The sequence below is a fragment of the Hesperophylax consimilis genome, chromosome 1 (assembly GCF_061612785.1).
Source record: "Hesperophylax consimilis isolate HC1 chromosome 1, BYU_Hcon_1.0, whole genome shotgun sequence".
Taxonomy (NCBI): domain Eukaryota; kingdom Metazoa; phylum Arthropoda; class Insecta; order Trichoptera; family Limnephilidae; genus Hesperophylax; species Hesperophylax consimilis.
The window spans coordinates 774,124-798,917 of record NC_142836.1 but is presented as its reverse complement, the minus strand read 5'-3'; the positions used below and the strand labels follow the sequence as shown (position 1 = coordinate 798,917).

Genomic DNA, 24,794 nt, shown 5'->3' with positions numbered 1-24,794 from the left:
TTATATCTGTTGTGAAGGTTGAAGATGTGTTGGCTGTTGAAATTATAATATTTTATAAATGGTTTATTCTGTTGCCGGGACAAATCAGCCGTGAATACATATTAAAAATATTTTATATACCAGCAAGTAATTAATCACAACAGAAACAGCAAGATCATTTAAGTAATCGCAGTGCGAAATGATTAGGTTATCTTGATTAGCGCATTAAAATTATACCGTGAAGCGCGCGTCGCTGACTTCTATATGTTGCCACCCATTACGCCGAAGATTCTAGCGGTCGCCTGTACGAATAGCGCGGTAGTTTCCAGTACCGTCCGACTTGACCTCTAGGCAACGGGCAAAGTGTCCAGTAGGTTCTACGACAACCTAGGTACACCGTCCGACTCGAGTAGTGGCGTACCTCTACAAATTATCACTATAAATAAAGTTACATTCATTGAATTAAATGGTTACACCCACACGGGAGTGGAGCACCTCCATTCAGAATCTCAACGCATTGCAACTCTTTCTTTGTTGATTCATTCATTGAGATTAGTTCACTTTATTACTGGTTTCTATTTCAATAGTGCGGTTTCCAAGAAATTGTGTGAAGACAAAAGAAAAAGCAGAAAAATGAAAGCGAATTAAGAATATTGGATATTAGGATTCATCTCTGCCACTATCTCATATTTCAAGTTCTTTAGTTTATCAAGGCAAGGAGTGTAGCATGTTCAACTGTCGAGGCCTTTTGAAGAACGTCTCATTTTACCATGTTATGTCTTTACTGCTATGGCAATCCTGTCTTCTTATAATAAATAACAACTGTTTTGGATTATGCACCTAAAAAGGAATGAAATTAGAAAAGAGTTTTGTAAAACACAGATTTATTGTTGGTTTAATCATAAACTAAAATATAAAAGTGTGCGGCATAAAGACATTTGTAATTAAAAAAAGTATTTCGCAAAAAACAGTATAAAGTTAATTTAACAAGTTCGTTCTTGAAAAATACTTCTTCCTGGTACCTATGATAATCGTACATTTAACATTTTTTACGTATCCACGTAACACTTGTTTTACGTGTGTAGTCATTTTTTTGTAAATACTGCTGCAATGCTTAGCACGGTAACATGACTACAAAAAATATAAAACAGGTTAAACATTTTAAAATTTATAAATAATACGTTCACAAAAAAGACAATATTTTTCCAATATATATAATCAGCTGAATAATTTTGTTAGTGCTATCAATAATACATAAAAACAGCACACATTAGCCTCATCATTTAAATACTCATATTTTCATAAATTTTTATCTTTCAAATAAAAGTCAAATAAGCATGTTTTTTCATTCATTTAAGTACAATCAAATATTTAGCCTCTGCAATCTGCAAAACTAAAAAATAATGTTATGTGTATTATAATACAAATATATTATGTAAATTTTTATTTTACTTTTGGAGCTTGATGCTCCATTATAATATTTAAACAATATGAATTAGAAAAACACAGAAACAGTGAAAAATAAAAGGTGGTTTTTATCAATCCACTCTAATACTAAAAAATAATAATAAAAATTATTTGTAATAGCGAAATGAAGGTAGAAATGAAAATGGAGAAGACAACACTGAAAAAATATAAAGATAAAAACGTAATGGTACACGTCTCACAAGATCTAATTTTTACTTCACTGAATGACAACATATTTTGGCGTTTCCTGCCGTCCACCAATAGCAATCTACCAACAGTATGCAAATGAGGCGTTTGGCGTCTCCCACCAACAATGTGTTAAGGTATTAATACAATACAATACTGCAGCGCTATTCATTTAGGATTCAAAAACACTCCTATACAATTAGTTTCTATGAATATGTGATTCTTCAAGTAAATTTATTACAAACTGAACAAATTTACTGTATTGTTCATAACAGTGACAGTTAAATAAAAAATATGAATTATTTACAAAACTGAGATATAAAATGTGCAATAAGTAGGTACTTATAATTTAAAGAAAAACATATATTATGAAATATATTTGCCTTGTGCAATCAAGAATACAGTCGACAAAAATTTAAAGTAAGTAATAAATATGAAGTACAAAAATAAAAGGGTTATTATATACTTTCCATTTTAACAACAGATTGCCATTGTCTTAAAATATTTATGATCAAATAAATTATATTGCACATAAAACAGTGATGTAGTATGTTATTGATTTCTCATTTATAAGATTTATATTATAAAACACAACCCACACAAAGTATGTAGTACCAATTCGTTGCACTGTCAAAGGCTTTTCGTGACTTGAATGTGAAAGACCATTGGTAAAAACTTATAAGTAAAACAGACACCTTTGTGAATGAATTCAATATTAATCTGTATTTATTTAAGTTGATTTATATACAAATGAAAGTAAAAGTATTATGGGATTACTGTACTGTACAGTACAGTACAGTATAGTATAGTACAGTACCGTACAGTACAGAACAGAAGTAAGATTTCATCAATAGCATATTTGGAAAACATTCCTTTTCGGTGAATAGAGTTTATGTATTTTTCAAAATACTGGCTCATTGTAAATATACATTTAATTATCGTTGGCTATGTTTTCAAATACTTAATTTATGCTGCCATTTTTTAGAAATTTTACCCAAAGCTAAACTGTGTTTATGAATTTGGCACTGGCTGCCCCTTATTTATTATGCAGTAAATCTGTGCAGATTTATTAAGAATAAAATGAATATATAGTAGCAAAATGTAATACTAGCAGAAATCAACATACACACAATAAGAACTAGAATACACCGGACAGCACAAATAATACATTCATTTCCTTACTAACTAAGTAATCACAATCAAAATAGGTATATCATTTTATAGAAAAACAACATTATAAGCCTTTCTTTAAAAGAACATTTAAAAAATGGTTTAGTGTAAATATAAATACTATATATGTATTTCCTTAAGATAGAGATTGACTAGGCTTGTTTGGCTCGCATCAATTGAAAACTAAACGCTCAGGTTTATTACACGAGTTCATTAGTACTGTAATACATAACATCTCGCTACTCATGGACTGGTTGAAAATTAATAAGAACAATACTGATTAGTCAATTGTTACAACATGAACAAACTGCAAAGGTTTACAATTCATTTAAAGAACTTAAGAATAGTTAATTAGTAAATTATGAATACATATGCATGTAGTTTAATTGATAAAACTTTGGGAATGCGTAAATAGATAAGAAAGATTTCATCCCTCAATAAGGTTAGAAAAGTCAACTTAATTCATAAGAATAGTCCATTACTATTTATGGTGATGAATTAATAGCTCTCCATATTATGCTACTTCAGAGAGGAACTAACTGTGTATTTACATAACATTTAAACTGGCTGGTGATGCTCCAGACAGCGGACAGCGGGCAGCTGACGCACAACCTTTGACATTTGCTCATTTTGTATGACAATTCAGTTCAAATGCGTTGCTGTTTAACCACTCGAGTGTCAGCTACCCAAATTTGGGTAGCTGTAGGTAGGTGATTTTTATGAATTAAAATGAATTTATTTAGAACTTCCTGTAATCAGGAAATATGTTTAGTCGTCAGCTTAATTAAGCTTCTATCGAATACCAAAGACGTCACTATTGTTCTTCTCATGGAATATTCTAGATCTAGATAATGTTTTGTATTGTGTAGTCTGCAAGTAAAAGCTGTTAAATATACATATATATATTTTAATGTCTGACTATAGACATTTCCAATAGACCATAGACAACATACAGAAATAGTCACATTTAATATTGCCCCAATTAAGTACAAGGTAGGGCAACTTTGTTAACTAATAAACAAAATTCACATGTTTATAAATCTTTGTTTTTTTACTTATCGAAAGCATAATTTAAATTTACGATAGTTCCAACCAAGTTATAGTACTAACTTATGAAGGGTAAGTTTTTTTGCACAATTTGGGTAACGGTTGATAAAACAAGATATAAAATGACGTCAGATTAGCTAGTCAGTTAAGTTCCAATCTAGAATAAAGCTTGTGATGAAAAACCGGGCCTAACAGCACATCAGGACATAATATAATAAATTAGTATTGAAATCTTTCATTTTTTGTAATTACCATTACAAAGAGATTCTGGATTTGTAAAACGTCAATAAAGGAATAGACAAATGCTTGTCACACTTAACACCCTTCCAAATTGATTCACCATCAATCAAGGCCATTTGACACAAACATTCTCAATGCAAATTCATTTAGGATAATATACATTCCTATGTTTTTCATATAATATTACGTTTCTTATAAAATCTCCAAAACACTTGCCAAAATTTAGAACCATTATATTGGAAGAAGTTTCTGAACGGGATTTCTCCAGTATGTATTTGATTCCAAGCGATTACGATCTCCATATTAGCTCTCAAGAGCCGCAACTCTCGAAGTGGAATGTATTACATTTGGCCTCATGTAGATTCCTGTCCTATTTTATGTCTTCACGCGACGTCCAGCCTTTACCTGACCATTCCGTGTACCATTTTTGGGTAAATGACCATTTCTAGGTAATTCTCCATTTCCAAAGCGACTGGCCAAGGAGGTGTTCTTTCGTGACTCAAAAAGTACATCTGAATCTGTGTCAGAGTCAGACACAGATATCTTAGTAGCAGCAACTGAAGATAAACAACACACAACATGAGAACATAAACAATCATTCATATTCTACAATACAATGTTAGAAACTAGAAACTCTTACATCTGGTGGTTTCCTCCTCATCTCCGCCCCCCAGTAAAGTGTAGCGGGCGATTCTGCGATGAACTGAGTTTTTGGGAGAACATAGTTTTTGGATGAGGCAACAGAATCCCCAGATGATGCCAACTATTGAAAGGAATACTAGGAGTGCCCCAATGGCAACATACAGAATGGACCAATCTAAAACAAACATTAAAAATTATATTCAAAAATTCATTTCAAGGATGCATGCAAGGAGATAGGAGAGCGAAGCAAGACTCCAAACATTTACAAAGCAGTAATCTTTATTACAAAAATTATTTATGTTGCGAAATTAATTATTAATTATTTGTCATCTTTGTGAAAACATCCAAAAAATAAATGGAAGTGACAATAATTGCTAATTAGATGAAACTTGGAGAAATAGGACTGCAAGAATGTGCCTCTGATCAGGGGTCGACACACCGTGGCCCGCGAGCCGCATGCACTTCATGTCATAGGAATCTGTGCTCCACTCCGCTACCTTATCAGAAGAATTTATACAATGAAAATTTATGTTGCAGCATTTTGTGATTATGTTAATTAATATGTGACTCGTCTCACTGGAAACACTGCATTTACAGGTTTTACACATCGCGGCCTTCACCCAAATTCACGCTTATTTACCCCTCTGTGGACATTCTTAACTTTGTGGTTAAAAACCCACTTCTTTAATAAATAAAATAGAATGGAAAATATTACAATCAATTCTCTTTTTACAGAGGGGATACAATCTAAAGAATGCTGTGTAAAATATACAGGACATTATGTATACATAATGATACGGGAGATAAGTTCTATTGTATGAATATCGCTTCAGGATGTCATCAAATCAAACACATTATTGTTTATTCCTCCACTGTTATTGGCAAAATATAGGATTCTAATGAGAACAGATATTACAATTACGCTTTGTTGCCCATGTTACCATGCGCCACCGTAAACACCTCCGCAAGGAATCATTACCCGACGCTCATAACCAGTTAATTCCCAAAAAACCCCAGTGCTACGCCCGTGCCTTTGTTCGCAAACACGGTCCAGCCAAATTCTCGGAAACAATTATATTCCTTTTATCCGCCGACAGGCAAAAGAGAAAGTGTACCCTTTATGTGTATCATTCCATTATTCCTAGTGTTTGTGTCTCTTCAGTGACTTCAAACAATTCATTTATCAGTGACTTTAACTTTCGTTATTTGTGAACCTTGTGTTTGTGGCTAGAGTTGATTCCCGCTTGAAAGAAGAGTAAGGCAAATCGCTCGCCAGCAGACCCTGGCGATCCACGAAACCAGCACTGATATGCCCTGCAGACCAGCCCCGCCACGTCAAGCTACTTGTAAGTCATCACCTTGTCTTTTGTCTTCTTTTATTTTGGCATACAGATTCTCTCCAACTTTTTAAACTCATCAAATTCTCCTTTTCAATTTCTTTTATATTATATTTAACAAATCTAAGGATTGGAAATTACCTTCATGCTTGTTAACCTCACCAGAAACGACACTGCGAAAAGAATCATTACAGAACTGTCAACAATCCTCCATTTAAAAATAACGATCGAATCCCAACGCAGACACCAATGCTACCGATGCCCGACTTATGGCCACTCTTCATCGTGTTGCAATGCCACCCCCATTGCGTCAAATGCAGTGATCATCACCCCACAAGTTCCTGCATTAAAACCCTTGATACCCCCGCCAAATGCGCTTTTTGCTTAGGGCCACACCTGGCAAATTACAAAGGCTGCACCGGACGCCCTGCCCCTCGCTTCTCCAATAGATTCAGATTTGTGAACTCCCAAAATATCCACCCCCTCATGCAATATCCAGTCCGCCAACCGAACTCCTGGCCTCACCCTAACTTCGCAAATTTTAATGTACCCAGAAACCCCTAACTATCCCAACAATACTGCCTGGACCCTGTGTCCCAAACCAAGGAGCTGCAACCTCAAACCACCCCCAGTCCCTCAAAATTCCCCCACCAACCCCCCCACCACTACCTCAACCCACCACTGCCGCCGAAACCTCACCCACTGCCCCCCACTCTGCCCAACTCATCTCGGCTCTGAAAAACACCAGAACCGCCATGGAGATGAACTCCAGACTCCATCCATCAATAAAATATTTCAGCCATTTATCCTCCCACAACCAATAAAATGATTTATAATGTCCAGACAACCCAGAAAACTGGCAAACCACCAAGCTGCATGCTGTAAGATAAAAGATTTCCAAGGTGGATGGATTTCATCCTCGAGGGGTCTACTCATAAATGAAACCTGGCTAAATCCTGTGTAAATATTAAATTTTCGAACTACATAACTTACCGCACCGATCACATCCACACCTCAGGCGGTGGCACAGCGATTATTGTGAAGTATTTCATAGTTCACTTTTTGTAAATTGTCCCTCGTCCGAAAACATAGAAACTACCGTGAACGTCATCAATACCCTAAACAATGGTCCATTAAACTCATCTCCGCTTACAATCCCTCTAGAAGAAAATTAACTGATCTGGACCTCGACAAACTCCTAGACAGCCCCATTATCCACAATAATAGCAGGCAACCTGAATGCCAAAGACGGGTCCTGGCACAGCCGTAAAACGAATAACAAGGGAATTTATCCCATTTAAAAAACACTAAACATTTCAAAATAAAGCCATACGCACAGCCCTGGGGCCTTTGTGGCCCGGAGTATGTATGCCAATATATCAAAAGACCTCACAATCGTGTAAAAACAGAAATGACTGTTTAGCAGATCATTGCAGATAAATAAGTTTCAGTTTCTCACCACAATTGGGTTCCATGTCGTCCACAAAGGAAGTGAATATGTTCTCCATCCAGAAGGCCTCGCAGTGGCACTGGCGGGTGGGCTCGTTGCAGGCCCCGTGGTCCGAGCAGTTGTTCTGGCAAACCACTGTGTCGATGTTAGCCACGTTCAGCTCCAATAGCCCTGCGTCTCGCCGCAGCTTGCTCTTCAGGCGCGCCACCACCTCGGGGCCTCCCAGGAACTCTGTTGGCTTTTTCTGGGGAAGAGTTATGCATACATATTATTAAATTATAAATGCATAAGAAAATCATATGAAAGAAAAAGTTTAGATCCGCGATACTTTGGCAATAAATAAAGGTTGAGGTGTTTAGCAGGATCCAAACTTGCAATCTTTGGTAAGCTTAAATTGTATGGGTCTTATTAATAAACGTGTTTTAAAATTTTATACACAATTGATAAACAACCATTAGTAAATGGATGTTTATCATTTGTGTTAAATTTAAAAAAACTTTATTAGTAAGGGGATATGTCCTTAATTAGTAAAATCCTTGAGTCCATTCTTTTACAAATTGAAATATGAACACCACCTTTGATGAAATCCATTCAATCAATTTTTCCTTGCTCCCAAAACCATCCTTGGTGTGTGAGAACGCATCAATTACTCGGTCGTTGAAGTTGGGAATAATACAGTTAAACACAAAAATAACACAGCAATTACCAGTCAATCTGTCAAAAAACTACAACAATATTCTTGTATTCACATAAGGACATGTCCAGCAGAGCATGACGTCACAGGCTGAACGAAGAACAATTCTGTTATTCATGTCTGAAAAACAGATCCATCCAAGACGCTCCTGTGATGTTATGCTCGGCCAGACATGTCTGTGTGTGAATGTTAGGCTAAAGTGATCCAATCTCAGAGTTAGGCGTGATTGGAAATCTATTAAATGAAACTAAATGTTAATGAATTCAACCATGATTAATAAATAATACATTGAGATAAGGTACAAACTTAAATTAACACATTTCGGCTGTGTATTTTTTTGCACTGGCGCTATGCTGTCTCCGGGCGAAAATAAAGGTCCCGCACAAATTTCTTTAATTTGTTTTAAATCGCTATATCTTTAAGCATCAATCAACCGAATGGATAGAACTACCTTTCCCGGCCAAAGTGTGTTAATCAGTAATAAAAATTTTATATCAATTCTTAAAAGAAAATAACTGCAAGAAGAAAATTATCTTAAAAGATCACCATTGTGAAAATTTGGCTTACCTTATCTATAACATAGAATATCAACTGGGCCTTGGTGGTGAGCTGGTCGGCCCGCACATCCGTCATGTTGATGGAGTAAGCCTCGCCCAGCAGCAGACCCATCTTCTGCTGCAGAGAGGTGATCTGCCCGAAGGTCAGCGCGCTGGCAGCCGCGTTCAGCGTCAACTGCACCAGGCTACGCAGGTTGGGGTTGGGCTTTACGTTGATGCTCACCGTGTCCGTGTCCGATAGGCCCTGATCGTCCCAAACCGTTAGGCTGAACACGTATCTGCCCGGGACTACGTCGGTTAACTGAAACAAATCAATCACAACCATTTTAAATGTTGATGGGAAATTGCTTTAGTTGGGCATTTTTTCAAGTCAGGAAATTGAGAATTTCTGAAAAAAGAAACCGGCTCTGAATAATATTTTCCTTTTTCGATCCTAGAAAAGCTGTGTTGCCAATACTACCTACAGACATACACAACTAAACAGATTACATAACAGTTAAAAAAACATTAATTAAGAAAACTATAACAACATTAACAACAACAAATAAATTGTTTGCACTTCTATGTACTCCTTGCGAACGCTGCCATGTAGCCATCTTTGTGCAACTCCTAATCCAGCATTAGTAGGTGAAAGATTTACGCGTAATGGCTGGAAACTAGAAATGCTAGTGTAGCATACTACCATCAGTATTGTAACTATTCTACAGTATTTGGTATAAGGAACTGGAGGGCGAGAGAAGGCAGACAGAGAGAAGGTTGGTTTAATTGGCAGTGTATGATTTAATTGCACAACAGCTAAGGAGCTTCAATGTCGTTAGGCAAGCAGCAAACATAATTATACCTTTATATTACATTAAGTACACACAATTTGAAACTGTCTTGTGGTAGATGCAAAGCTGATAAGAACTGAGAATTGATATGTGATGAATAAAAGAAGTAAATTAATAACCAGCAGAACAGGCTGGCTGTCCGTATCGCCGACCACGTTACCCGCAGCGAGGCCGGTGGGCTGTCGCGCCCACTGCCACTTGGCCACGCGCAGGTCGTCCTGCGACTGGCTGCCGTTGATCACCACCACGCTCACCGGCAGCACCACGGTCTGGTCTCCGCCCGCATTCGCTGCGGGAGCCGCATTCTTATCTGTAACAAACAATATAACTACACAATGTGCCCATAACCAAAGCAGATCAGCTATTAAGTAAGTCAAGTACAAATCAGTAAGCTATTATGTATTAATTTTTTCTTTATTTTATCTATTTTCATATAAAAATAGATTAAAAATATAAAACAGTTAAATTCTCTGATAAGGTTTTCCAAGGGACAGGTTGAAAGAACTACTTATGTGAGAAAAATTGTACCATTTTTCAAATTCCTACCTATTCGGAGACTAATAAAAAATGATGTGCATAAAATTGATAGTTTTTAAATCCACCCTAAGTGGTTCGCTATGTTTGTTGACTTAGCAGGGGTGAGGTTTGTGCAGATGTTGGCGGCAGATGCGTCTCCCCACTTGTGCATGCATGGCGGGCCGAATTGGTTGAGGGGGATCTTTTCAACTCTCCAGCAGGACTCTCTCGATCCATCGCCTTGCAACGCAGTGGGAGAGATGAATTCAAACTAAAGTCACTCCTGGACACACTGACCCCAGATTCCTACCCACCCCTCATACACTATTCCAGATCTTCCTCTCCTTCATTTCCTTTAAAAAAAACCTCCACACGGCATCCCCAAAGATGACATAGGCCCTGAGGGAAATTATTTTCCTCAGGGACTCCTGTGTGGAGCTAATGTAAAAAAAGCTAAGGGACAGGGCTAAGGCTAAGGGACGAAACCAACAATTGAATATAACTTTTAATTCAGTGAATAGTGATGTTTTTTACAGAAATGTACCTACTATTCAACATAAAGCAATACATATAGAACTTACTCTGGGTGACAGTAATATTGACGTTATCAGTAGCGGAGTTGCCATTGTCATCCAGGACGGTGAGTTGTATCTGATACTCCCCCTTGGTAAGCTTGGTGAGGTTAGTGACGGACTCGTTGAAGTGCATCAGGCTGGCGTTGGTGGGTCCGTCTACTACCTTCCACGTGTACGCCACGATCCGGTGGTCGTCTGATGATTCCGTGCCATTCAACATTACCCATGTCAGAGGAAGAGAAATATACTAAACCAGAAACAAACACGGTTATAATCAAATATGTGCATACATTATTCCTATAAATGAGATTAATTTTAATATAGATACATATTATTATTACATATATACAACAGCTATTCTAAAAGGGAAGCTAACATGGCTGCTTTTTAACTGGAGGAAAATAAAATGATTACAAGTCAGTGGTTAATTAATTAACTGCATATTATTAGATAAGGCATCCCACCAACGGAAATCTATATTTTATATAAAGCAACAAACGGATTATTTTAATCTAACAACAATTCCAAACATACTCTTCCTCTCTTGTTAATTATCCCCGAATTACAATAATTATTACATCATTTCCACAACAAATTACTTCAACCTACAACTATTTTCCTAGTCTTCAGCCCAATTGTTTCCAAAATTTTTCAATCTATAAACATTCTTCTAAAACAACTTATTTGCTAATTTAAATCACAGACCACTTTAAAATGGATCATATTAAAATAATAATACAAATCTAATAAGATATATCTTTATTTTTATGTGACACCACGCAAGAGCTATCTTGTTCTGTTACTTCATTCAGGGCAGGACGGGAATCGTTAATGACAACAGAGTGATATTTAACAATATATATTATGGCAGAGCTTCGTACATCAACACAGAGCATTTCTTAGCAAACTTATACGTACGAGCACATGGTTTACATTCTCTCTTCTGGTGAATTTATAAACGGGACACGGCACTGAATCGTTATCAAAGCTCATGAAAAGGGATTAAATGGCTCAGCTTATGTGAATTTCGGCAGTTGGAAGTGCGTGAAACTGCGGCCATATTAGACTAAGCGCCACGGCACATCGGAACCTGACTCAGCATATTTAGAATCCAGTCAGGAGTTCACCCTTCAATCCTTTTTGAAAGTTTGTGACTTTAAAGAGTGTAACTAGATTTTAGTTTCGACAGTTTTTTAACTAATTTAACTTCCGCGCAACGCCCGAGGCAAACTCGATGCACGTGTTGTCGCTTGGAACGCTGGTACACAAAGAGGCCGTTGAACGGTTGCCCGCCGCGCATCTCGCGTGCTGTTTTAATTCCGATAGTGGCCGCAAGACGCCGATGGCGTGGGGGCATCACTATCTTGTTATGATTTAAAATGGTTTCGTAACACTACCCTAATTTAATTATTATTAAGTTTTATTACCTGGTGCTTGCCAGCTTTAGCGGTGGGCGGGGTGTTGGTTGGAGGCTTCACAAAAACATGAACATCTGCTGTTGAAAATTGTCCAGAGGAGTCTGTCACTTTTAATACAAATGTGTACATTCCCTCTGACAAGTTGGACAGCTAAAATAACAAATAATAATATTGACAAGTTATAGTTCCCTCTTCCCCCGTGGGGCCTTCAGGGAACCAAGGGGGAGTGGACTCTTCTGCCATGGGGTCTTCAGGGAAACAAAGAGGAGTAGACTGCTCTGTCGTAGAGCCTACAGGGAACCAAGGAGGAGTGGCGAGGAGAGACGAAACCCTCTTCCATTGTGGGGCTTTTAGGGAACCAAGGAGGGGTTGAGAGGAGAGAGGATGGCCTCTTCCCTCGTGGGGTCTTCAGGGAACCAAGGAGGAGTGGAGAGGAGAGATGAGGCCCTCTTCCCTCGTGGGGCCTTCAGGAAACCAACGGGGAGTGGACTCTTCCCCCATGGCGCCTTCGGGGAACCAAGGAGGAGAGGAGAGATGAGGCCACCTCCGTGAACTCTTCCCTTGTAGGGACTTCAACCAAAGGGAAATGGAGAGGAGAGATGAGGCTCTCTTCCCTTGTGGGGCTTTCAGGGAACCAAGGGGGATTGGAGAGGAGAGACGAGACCTGGGAAGATACATTGTGGAACCAGAAGACATAGCCTCATATCCAATGACAACCCTGGTGAACTTTATAATATGTGAATGAAGTAAAATGGGAGATAGCACAATGGGCCTATGGCCTAAGTGCTCATGGGAACTATATGTAAGCCGTCTCCGCTCTATAATAAATATAGTCAAAGACCATAAAAACCAATTAATTACATTGAATCTAATAGTTTTCCAACTTCCATTTAAGGTGAGATTGTTGGTGGGTTAATATATTATTATGTCTTGTCCTAGAAAAACTAACCTGAAGAAACGGTGAGTGAGTGTTTTGCATGTCAACTGCCTTGTCTTGGTCTTGGGAAGATTTGGTCCACTCCCAAGTGGAGATTTCATGGTCATCGGTGGACAAACTTCCGTTTAAGGTGAGATTGTTGGTGGGTAAATATATTATTATATCTTGTCCTAGAAAAAACAGAAAATTGTATTTATGAAGGTTTATTTATTTATTAATAACTAGCTGTACCCGGCCACACGTTGCTGTGGCTCAGTCTGTCTATGCAGATAGAGAAACATTAGCGCTAGGGATAAAAAACACATTTGAATGCAAAGTTGTGTCAAAATTTCAAAGCAATCGGTGAAAAACATTGGGAGATTTAAGATTTTGAACAAACAAACATTTACATTTATATAGATTTAAGAGGAAGCGATAGGAGATATTTGTATGCATTTTACTATAAAAAAAGTTTTTTTACTACCCGTGAAAAAAAAAATTGTTTCAGATTTGCAATAGATTACATATTGTGTGTAGTACAATTTAATCACCTTATCAATATTAAGATAGTGAGCAATAGTCACAGGTATAAGGATAATTTAAAATTTTATTAAAAATATATTTATTTTCCCTATTTTATTTCGATGCACTTATTTTACTGGGGTAGAGAGTTGTCGTTTTCTTCATGATAATATTATAATGACTTATTGGCAGTTTAATGGAATATTTACCAGCATTGGCTTCGGGCGGATAATCAGTGTGGTTAAGCACGGTGATGTTGGCCGTGGTGGAGTTGGTGACGTGGTCCGAGTCCTCCACGGTAAGGCGGAAGGAGTAGTTGCCGGGCAGCTTGAGGTCGGTGAGCTGCAGCGTGGGGCCGTCGTGCAGCGGCGGCTGGTATCCCAGCGGACCCATTGTCAGCTCCCAGTGCCACGAGATTATGGCGTCATCATCCTAACACACATACACACATCACCATTAGCACCTCACCCATACCTTTTCCAAATTTATTTATTTGTTAAGACATACACAGTACAATAAGATACAGTTAGATATTTTTAGTTATTACATAGTTGTAGTACCTATTACGTATGTCCATAAAATATCATTACGTAATTTCGCCTGAGATTGTTATAAAAGGAAGGAAGTGTGTGGATAGATAATAATAAATTAATTGAAAACAAGAATTATAATAAGCTCACAAATTGTAATTGACTGTTAATACATAGAAGTTTTGAAAAATGATGTGAAAATATTTTTGAAATATGTCATGTTAAGAAATTTAATAAGTTAGTTTTGTATGTTAGAAAGGAATCATGAAAGATGTCTAAATGTAGTAATTTTTCGTAATGGGTGTATGTTGTGATTGCGCGAGTAATTACTGAGTTGTTTGCTGCATTGGTATTGTTGGCTTCAATATGAAATAGTGTAGTGTGCCTGGTACGCCTCGTTGGAACATTTAAACCAATGACGGATAGCAATTCGGGACTATCTATTTTATTATTTAGCAGATTATGTAGAAACAACAGGTCTGACAATGTGCGTCTTTTTTCTAAAGTTAACATAGTATTTGTAGTTTTGTTGTATTTCTTGAGTAAATGTTTCGAAAATTTATTCTGTATACTTTCTACTAAATCTATGTATACCTTATATTGAGGATTCCATATTGTGGAAGCATACTCCAGTGGACTTCTGACCAATGAACAAAACAACATTTTCAGAGTCTTAGCACTTTTGAAAACTTTGCATATTCTTAATAAGAAACCTAGCATTCTGTAGGATTTTGAAATAATGTGTTCAATGTGCTTGTCAAAAATTAATTTGCTATCTAAGTAAACACCTAGATCTTTACACGTAGACATAGGTGGTAAAGGTTTGTTATTCAAGTTGTATGGATAGATGATTTTGTTTTTATTTCTAGTAAACAAACAGTTTACTAGAAATAAACAGTTTGTTTTTATTTCGAGTGACACTTAGATATGTTTAAGGACAATAAATTTGATTCACAATATATGCACAAATTATTAAGATCGCTTTGCAATTCCATACAATCAGGTAAACACTGTATAGCTTTATAAATTTTCATGTCATCCGCGTATAAAACAAAGTAACTATTTTTAAAGCATACGTAAATGTCATTTATATAAATATTAAATAAGAGTGGTCCAAGATGCGACCCCTGGGGCACACCTGAGACGATTTCCGTTAACCTTTTGAACGCGTTAATTTGCTCCGTTTTATCTATACCCGTACGCGGTACATATTTTCAAATACCTATGCATGCAATTAAATGTCAAATTATAGCATTCTGGCATGATTTATTGGACTATATAGACAGAACAGATTATTCTCCACAATATGAAAACAAATCCTCGTGTGTCAACACTCTTAGATGTTTATAAACACAAAAACATAAAATTTCATACAAAGACGTACCGTATCTTTTGAATGTGGTCCCGTCATTCACTCGGCGTCATAAATAAACCACTCTCGGTGTGTGTGTACTTAGGCCACTGTGTTTATAGACACAAGTGGGACACCATGATCACTTATCATTCTTAGTTATGAAAAGTTGTGAATGACAAACTAGTACTAACGCCATCCGTTGACAAAAATGTAAACTAAAGGACTAAAAGGCGCGAAGAGGCGCACTTGGTTATGGATCTTTTTTTATGAAATACAATTTTATTTTTGAGAAATTCTTGTAGATTTCAGCATCGTGATAGTTCTACAAATGTCCAAGTGAGCAAGAAATACATTTATGACGAAAGAGAGCGGGAATATCGGCCGTCAAAGTTGCCGTATCAACTGTTGATACAGCCGCGTGTGAGTATAGACTTTTTGCCGTAACAACAGTTGATACGGCCGCGTACAAAGAGTTAAGCAAGATGCAAAACCATTGACAACCATGATTTGGTGCCGATTATTGACGTATGATGCGATCCATCTATAGAGGTCACCGTGAATTCCTAGACCTAATAACTTTTGTAAAAGAATATAATGATTAACACGGTCAAATGCTTTAGAATAATCGGTATAAATGCCATCTACCTGGCATCGCATATCCATTTGAGCATGAAGAAAATTTGTAAAAAATGCAAGATTTGAAGTTGTGGAGCGATTTTTCATGAAGCCGTGTTGATTATTTAAGAGTGAGGGTGAGATAGTAGAATATAATTGATCGTAAACAATTTTTTCCGATACTTTACTTAGTATCGGTAATTTGGATATAGGTCGATAGTTCGAGACATCATTTTTACTGCCATTTTTATATATTGGGGTAATTAAGGCTGTTTTCCACTTGTCGGGAAATGTTCCTTCAGATAGCGATAGTTTGAAAATAACAAAAATGGGGGGTGTCAATTGTTTACTACAATAATTTATGAAGATCCCTGGAAGTTGATCATCCCCTGGTCCCTTTTTGATATCGATGGACTTAAGGTATTTGAATGTGATGTCTTCATTGATCTCGATTGAGTTGATTATGCTATTTGAATTAGAGCAAAGACTGGCATTGCTTGTATGTGCAGGTTGAGCATTCGAAAATACAGATCCAAAATACTAAATATATCAGGGATGGCAGGAGATTTTCTTTGAGAATTGACGTAGGACCATATTTCTTTAACATTATGCTGTATACCGGATTCTATCGTAGAAATGTAGGTTTTGTAAGCTGCTGAAGCGACTGTTTTTTGCCTTTTGCGAAGCAATGAAAATGAGAGATAATCAAGGGGGTTCCGATGGCGCTTCCATTTTCTAAAGAATTTTAATTTTTCATTTGTTATTTTTATTAAGGCTGCCGTGTACCATAGTGGATATTTTCCAGATTTCACAACTTTCTTAGGAATAAACTTTTCGATAATCTGTTCAACTATAACATAAAACGAATTTAATGCTGTATTTACATCCGGTGCATTTATAACGGTTGACCAGTCGGTTTCTTTCAGTCTCTCATTGATCTCTGCGTAATCTGCTTTATGGAATAATTTTATTGTTCGAGGAGTTGAGAGGATTGCAATAGTGGATGGAAATTCTAGTTCTACAATCAATGATTTATGATGAGCATCTTCTTTAACTAATGGGTGGTCGGCAAGCGACACATTAACTGAAGTGTTACAGAAGACGAGGTCCGAAATTCGACCGTATTTGTTAGGTAAATGGTTAAATTGGGTTAAATTTGCAAAAGATAAGCAGTTAAGTAACGCGAGTGCGCATTGATCTCTATTACTTGGCATTTGTTGATTATTCCATTCGATATTGGGCATGTTATAGTCGCCAATGATTAAAAACTTTTCATTGGGAAAACGGATTGTTAAGTCAGAAATAGTATTGGTATGACTGGTAAATAATGCTAATCTTTCTGATGATGTTAATTTTGGACCGACGCTAGGTAAATACACGCAGCACATATGAATATTATAACAATGACGATTTGATTTTGATGTATTGACAGTTATCCAGATATCCTCAGCGTCTGATTTCCAAGAGCGAGGGGTAACATTGCTTCCTTCGATAAAAAATTATTTTTTAATTCCTATGGGTACGCCTCCGCCAGTTGATTTACTAGTGCAGAATGCACAGAGGACTAACTGAAATGTCCTAAAGCAACAATAGTGAACTCTGGTGACTAGTGAAATGGTCAGCAAGAGCGAGCTAGATAACGGTATAGTGACTGAGTGTGTAAGAGTAAGATAACGCAACCCGTCGGTGTACAAAGCTTGGCACTCAAATGTAGGCTCGCGGCGGACTTATTCTAACATAAAGGTGGCAGAATGCACAGAGGACTAACTGAATTGTCCTAAAGCAACAATAGTGAACTCTGGTGACTAGTGAAATGGTCAGCAAGAGCGAGCTAGATAACGGTATAGTGACTGAGTGTGTAAGAGTAAGATAACGCAACCCGTCGGTGTACAAAGCTTGGCACTCAAATGTAGGCTCGCGGCGGACTTATTCTAACATAAAGGTGGCAGAATGCACAGAGGACTAACTGAATTGTCCTAAAGCAACAATAGTGAACTCTGGTGACTAGTGAAATGGTCAGCAAGAGCGAGCTAGATAACGGTATAGTGACTGAGTGTGTAAGAGTAAGATAACGCAACCCGTCGGTGTACAAAGCTTGGCACTCAAATGTAGGCTCGCGGCGGACTTATTCTAACATAAAGGTGGCAGAATGCACAGAGGACTAACTGAAATGTCCTAAAGCAACAATAGTGAACTCTGGTGACTAGTGAAATGGTCAGCAAGAGCGAGCTAGATAACGGTATAGTGACTGAGTGTGTAAGAGTAAGATAACGCAACCCGTCGGTGTACAAAGCTTGGCACTCAAATGTAGGCTCGCGGCGGACTTATTCTAACATAAAGGTGGCAGAATGCACAGAGGACTAACTGAAATGTCCTAAAGCAACAATAGTGAACTCTGGTGACTAGTGAAATGGTCAGCAAGAGCGAGCTAGATAACGGTATAGTGACTGAGTGTGTAAGAGTAAGATAACGCAACCCGTCGGTGTACAAAGCTTGGCACTCAAATGTAGGCTCGCGGCGGACTTATTCTAACATAAAGGTGGCAGAATGCACAGAGGACTAACTGAAATGTCCTAAAGCAACAATAGTGAACTCTGGTGACTAGTGAAATGGTCAGCAAGAGCGAGCTAGATAACGGTATAGTGACTGAGTGTGTAAGAGTAAGATAACGCAACCCGTCGGTGTACAAAGCTTGGCACTCAAATGTAGGCTCGCGGCGGACTTATTCTAACATAAAGGTGGCAGAATGCACAGAGGACTAACTGAATTGTCCTAAAGCAACAATAGTGAACTCTGGTGACTAGTGAAATGGTCAGCAAGAGCGAGCTAGATAACGGTATAGTGACTGAGTGTGTAAGAGTAAGATAACGCAACCCGTCGGTGTACAAAGCTTGGCACTCAAATGTAGGCTCGCGGCGGACTTATTCTAACATAAAGGTGGCAGAATGCACAGAGGACTAACTGAATTGTCCTAAAGCAACAATAGTGAACTCTGGTGACTAGTGAAATGGTCAGCAAGAGCGAGCTAGATAACGGTATAGTGACTGAGTGTGTAAGAGTAAGATAACGCAACCCGTCGGTGTACAAAGCTTGGCACTCAAATGTAGGCTCGCGGCGGACTTATTCTAACATAAAGGTGGCAGAATGCACAGAGGACTAACTGAATTGTCCTAAAGCAACAATAGTGAACTCTGGTGACTAGTGAAATGGTCAGCAAGAGCGAGCTAGATAACGGTATAGTGACTGAGTGTGTAAGAGTAAGATAACGCAACCCGTCGGTGTACAAAGCTTGGCACTCAAATGTAGGCTCGCGGCGGACTTATTCTAACATAAAGGTGGCAGAATGCACAGAGGACTAACTGAATTGTCCTAAAGCAACAATAGTGAACTCTGGTGACTAGTGAAATGGTCAGCAAGAGCGAGCTAGATAACGGTATAGTGACTGAGTGTGTAAGAGTAAGATAACGCAACCCGTCGGTGTACAAAGCTTGGCACTCAAATGTAGGCTCGCGGCGGACTTATTCTAACATAAAGGTGGCAGAATGCACAGAGGACTAACTGAATTGTCCTAAAGCAACAATAGTGAACTCTGGTGACTAGTGAAATGGTCAGCAAGAGCGAGCTAGATAACGGTATAGTGACTGAGTGTGTAAGAGTAAGATAACGCAACCCGTCGGTGTACAAAGCTTGGCACTCAAATGTAGGCTCGCGGCGGACTTATTCTAACATAAAGGTGGCAGAATGCACAGAGGACTAACTGAATTGTCCTAAAGCAACAATAGTGAACTCTGGTGACTAGTGAAATGGTCAGCAAGAGCGAGCTAGATAACGGTATAGTGACTGAGTGTGTAAGAGTAAGATAACGCAACCCGTCGGTGTACAAAGCTTGGCACTCAAATGTAGGCTCGCGGCGGACTTATTCTAACATAAAGGTGGCAGAATGCACAGAGGACTAACTGAATTGTCCTAAAGCAACAATAGTGAACTCTGGTGACTAGTGAAATGGTCAGCAAGAGCGAGCTAGATAACGGTATAGTGACTGAGTGTGTAAGAGTAAGATAACGCAACCCGTCGGTGTACAAAGCTTGGCACTCAAATGTAGGCTCGCGGCGGACTTATTCTAACATAAAGGTGGCAGAATGCACAGAGGACTAACTGAATTGTCCTAAAGCAACAATAGTGAACTCTGGTGACTAGTGAAATGGTCAGCAAGAGCGAGCTAGATAACGGTATAGTGACTGAGTGTGTAAGAGTAAGATAACGCAACCCGTCGGTGTACAAAGCTTGGCACCCAAATGTAGGCACGCGGCGGACTACAGAATTTGATATACAAATATGGTAGGTAGTGCTTTTAACCAGTAAAAATAGCAGCAAATTATAGTACATAGTTGTCCGATTACTAAGAGAGTATTTATACCGATTACTAAGAGTTAATCTCGTGTCATCAGTAATACCAAATAAGGTGTATTTGTGTGTGTGCACACCATGTATAATACATAAATCTAATTGCAGGTTTATCATATTGTGTTATAAAATAAAGTAAATAGAGTAAAATTATGAAAATATTGATTTCACGTACATAATATCATCTCATATGTCAACAACTGTACAACTGCCAGGAAGATTTGCGTATTATAATAAAGTCTGACCTTGCTGTCACTTCCATCGAGTACGGCCCCGGTGTTGGGCAGTTTGACATTCTGCGATGGCGGGGTGATGACCACCACGGGGGCCTTGTTCATGCGGTTGGGGGGCAGCACTGTGACATTGGCAAAGGCCTCTCCGTAAGAGCTGGTCACGCTTCCTGTCACTGTCACTTTGAAACGGTAGTTCCCCTCCGTTAGCTGGGACAGAGTAACTGTGCCTCCATTTTGCTCTTTCATGTTGCCTGAAATATTCAATACATATTTGCAGGCGTCAAATGAGGAAGCACTAAGTACTAGCACATACATTAACATACAACATACAGGGTGTAGTAGTGTGAAAGGTAAGACTTTATTTGTAACCAAATTCGACAAATTCTTTTCCATTTTTTAAATTTTAGCTGTATTAAAATTATACATACAGGTCTTGGTATAAGAATTTCCTGTGCAACATCTACATAAACAACCTTTGATTTGATTGCTTAGCAAATCTTTGAAGGCACACCAAGAGCAAGTTGATTTCTGTCATGCTTTATAATTATTATACTATTTTAAGCAAAATAAAACTGTATAGAAATCTGTATAGGTGATTTTTTTTTTAAAATCTCTCTATCTAGCAAGCATCACCTGCAAACACACATTGTACAGAACCATGAAAAAAAAAATTGACCCAAAACCCACCAAAATTCAATATTATTTTACTGTCTAAATCTCTGTCCCAAGAAAAAATAATTTATTTAAAAATAAATGTAAATTTATCAGAATTTTACCTGTGAACCCACTTTTGGGTTGGTCTACCAATTTCCAGACATAACTGTAATGGTCATTGCTAGTTTTCTCATCAGGGATTGTATAAGCCGAAAGCGTTACTTCGTTTTCAGGAAGCCTTACCTGAGAAAGAAATTTATAATATTATGTTTACAAAATTATGGTGGATCGAATCATCCAAAGTACATTTAAATTGGCTACCATTCCATTGAGAGTAGAAGTATGTATTCACATTCTTCCATATGACAATAACCAACCTCTTTGGAGAGAGCCGATACGGTTAACTTATTAACGTTTGGTTTGGACGAAGACTCTGTGGCATCTTTAGAGTTGGGGTCGACCTTGTCCGCTTTACTCAGATCAGCACTCTTGGAGCTGCTGATCTCGGCCATCTTCTCAGCGGCTTCCATGGAGTTGGAATACGGCGTCAAAAGCAGCGGCCTTGGGAGAGTACACACGCCCGTTACATTCCTAACGAATCCATCACTACATTTGCACAATCCAGATCTAGATTTGCTAAGAAGGCGAACACATTCTTCATTCAAAGGACAGTCGGTTATGATCCCATATTCGCAAGTGACTAACTTCTCTGTAAAATCTTCCGACGCATCCATGATCATTTGCTGATCACTTTTATCCATGAAGTTTTTCAAGTTATTAGGTCGACTGAGGAAGTTTTCTTTAGCTATGTTGTCGCTGAAATGGGACAGCAGCTCGGACTCCCCGTCGGGAGAGAACTGCTGTTTGTTGTACTTGAGGACATCCAGCGCACTCTCCGACTGCAGGCCGCCGCGGTGGTTGGCAGCCGCCAGGTTGTCCATTATTTCATCTTCTAAAGAAAGGTTTGGGATGTCTTGATAGCTTCCATAATTTGCTTGCTCCAATATATCCTGCCAATTTTCTGTAAAACCAATAAAAAGGTTCAAAACAAAAATGAATAACAGGAAATTTGGGTGGATGTACTTGTTTGATTTTTTTCCCATCACTGAAAAAGTTGAAGGAAGCTGTTAGGATTTTACAAGAGCATAATACATATTGTAAAAAAAAAATGTAAAGATTGATATTAATACCACCCTGTTACAAAATCTCACCTTCTTCCAATACAGGGCTGACGAGAACCATAGTGACGTGTGTCCCGAGATGAGAGTTCTCTGAGCGAAACAACGGCAGGCACAGCTCATTGCTGGCACACTCGATATGGTAGCATGTGGTATCGTGCATGAATACCACGTTGCATGTCTCCAGCACGCAACATCCCATTACGCATTGCTTTAATCCTTTAAACTTGGGCTTCTCTGTGTAATTACCCGCAGTCATATTTCCTAGATCATTCAAACACAAAGATAAATCAACACCTGTGTTATGCACTCAAAATAAAACAATATTGAATTATTTAAATCAGTAGAATACCTCTGGGAGCGTATCCTAAGAAATTCCTCGGATGAAGTCGGGGACAGCGATTGTATCCATCACTCCACAGGTCTTCATATTGTGCGTCGCAACATTTTAATACCAAAAGAATATTAAGAAACGACGCAAATATGATGTCCTTATATTTTATATAATTCATTTTGCCTAAAAAATCTGCAATGGTACAAAATAAGTCGATAAGAATACACAATGTTTTGGAATATTGGCCAAACCTAATTTACATACATTAAAGAAGCAGGTGTTATTACAAGTGAAACGAAACAACTGTCGGTACAAGCTTAAAAATTGCAGATAAGAAATAAATATGCGGGCATGGTACAGCGTCGAATATACAGAAAAATAAATATGTATGGTCATAGAAAACTGAACCGTAAAATTGGGGTACATTAAACACATAAGAGATTACACAGTCAATTAATATCATAAAAATACAGGAGCGTGGGAAGAGGAAGTAGGATAAGAATCAAGATTAAACTCACGGGCATTGGAATAATTATTTTACACGAAGTTTGACATATGTCGCACTCATTATTTTTTCTGTCAATACAAAACACAAATTGGTATTCTGGATTCTGGTATTGAAGTGATTTGTTTTTAATATTTTTAAGGTGGTTCAAAATATCGTAAATTATAAGTTTTCTTGGAGAAAGGGGTCGTTTGTTGTAAAAAAAAGTGTGATAAAAGCATGCCATTGAAGCCAAATCTAGGGCGAGGGGAAATTACCTGGCAGCCATCTTGAATGACAAACTTTTGAAATTCATTTTCATTTCATTTTGGTATTCAAAGTGGTTGTCATTGTGACTATTTTCATTTTATTTTAATTTTTTAAATAAAAATTACAAAGATTCTTTTAGGTATTCGATGAGACAGGGAATGAGATGTTATTAAAAAATGTAGTAGATCGATAAGTTTTGAAAACATCTTCCCCCTCACCCCGCGGTTTCAAATTTATCTTACCTTCCAGGGCTTATTAAATCCATGGGAAAAAGCTCTAAAATAATGATGATGATTGAATTTTTCAACAACAGTTTTACAATAATTACAAAATTATAACCATTATAACGAATTTGTCTGAATTTTACACAGACATATGAAATGTCTATGGAATTTTATGTGAGCGCTTAACTCATGTTATAACGCAAAATAGTTATAACCATTTTATACTTCAAACTTTTTCCTAAATATTGTTCTTTGTTCAAAAAATTTAATGACGTAGGCATTGCTGCAAATAAATTAAAACTATTAGAAAAATATAATAAATAAGATGAACTTAATTTTATTCACGTTTCACTGGAACATAACGATATGACATAAGTACTTTATGAGAGAAATTGTCAGTATTATTATTAAAAGACATTGTACTATTGGTGTCAAAGCTCCTTTCTTGATCAACCTGGAATCCTCGACAGTTCGGTTCAGCACCTCCCGTATTCTGGTTCATAGAAGAATTGACAATTAGGTGGTGGTGGCTCGGCCGTGCCGGGGAGGAACCCCATGTTTTGATCCTTTGCGTCATTATTTGTTAAGGACGGGTTGTTTCGGAGAATTTGAACAATTCATCAAATTTCAACGTTCATTTTCGGGGTCTGTGAAAGTCCTATGCAAGTTCTGTTAATATATCATTATAGGTTATTGGCCTGACAAAACTGAAATAAAAACAGAACTTGAAAAAATCTTCCGCGGAACTGGAAAATGAACGTTGAAATTTGATGAATTGTTCAAATTCTCCGAAACAACCCGTCCTAAGACTTGTTGAGAATCAGAATCTTCATTGTGTGGCATCACATCGTGTTGTTCTTCTATTTCACCCGATGCAATGAATTTGTTCAAAGCCACGAGTCCTTCGGCTTTTTTCCTAAATATTGTTCTTTGTTCAAAAATTTTTATTGCGTTGGAATTGCTGCAAA

At 37.8% G+C, this 24,794-nt stretch overlaps 1 protein-coding gene across 1 annotated transcript; it reads right to left on the bottom strand.

Annotated features, from left to right (window-relative positions):
* Positions 1-23,464, bottom strand: LOC149426087 (dyslexia-associated protein KIAA0319-like protein). Its single transcript, XM_089635156.1, has 15 exons — positions 23,367-23,464; positions 22,867-23,040; positions 22,548-22,778; positions 21,714-22,357; positions 21,459-21,579; positions 20,695-20,933; positions 13,756-13,978; positions 13,058-13,215; positions 12,118-12,258; positions 10,697-10,937; positions 9,719-9,909; positions 8,780-9,070; positions 7,528-7,762; positions 4,730-4,906; positions 1-4,646 (listed from the first exon to the last, which is right to left on the bottom strand). The coding sequence occupies exons 2-15, from the start codon at positions 23,024-23,026 to the stop codon at positions 4,465-4,467; spliced, it is 3,234 nt and encodes a 1,077-aa protein (XP_089491282.1). The 5' UTR covers positions 23,027-23,040; positions 23,367-23,464; the 3' UTR covers positions 1-4,464.
* Between the last annotated feature and the right edge of the window lie 1,330 nt (positions 23,465-24,794).

Excerpts from the sequence above, each read along its gene's own strand:
- LOC149426087 (XM_089635156.1), bottom strand. The coding sequence starts at position 23,026 with ATGAATTATATAAAATATAAGGACATCATATTTGCGTCGTTTCTTAAT. Across the intron at positions 22,779-22,866 it reads CTTAGGATACGCTCCCAGAG|GAAATATGACTGCGGGTAAT; the intron begins GTATTCTACTGA and ends TGAATGATCTAG. Across the intron at positions 13,216-13,755 it reads TCCGCCCGAAGCCAATGCTG|GACAAGATATAATAATATAT; the intron begins GTAAATATTCCA and ends TGTTTTTTCTAG.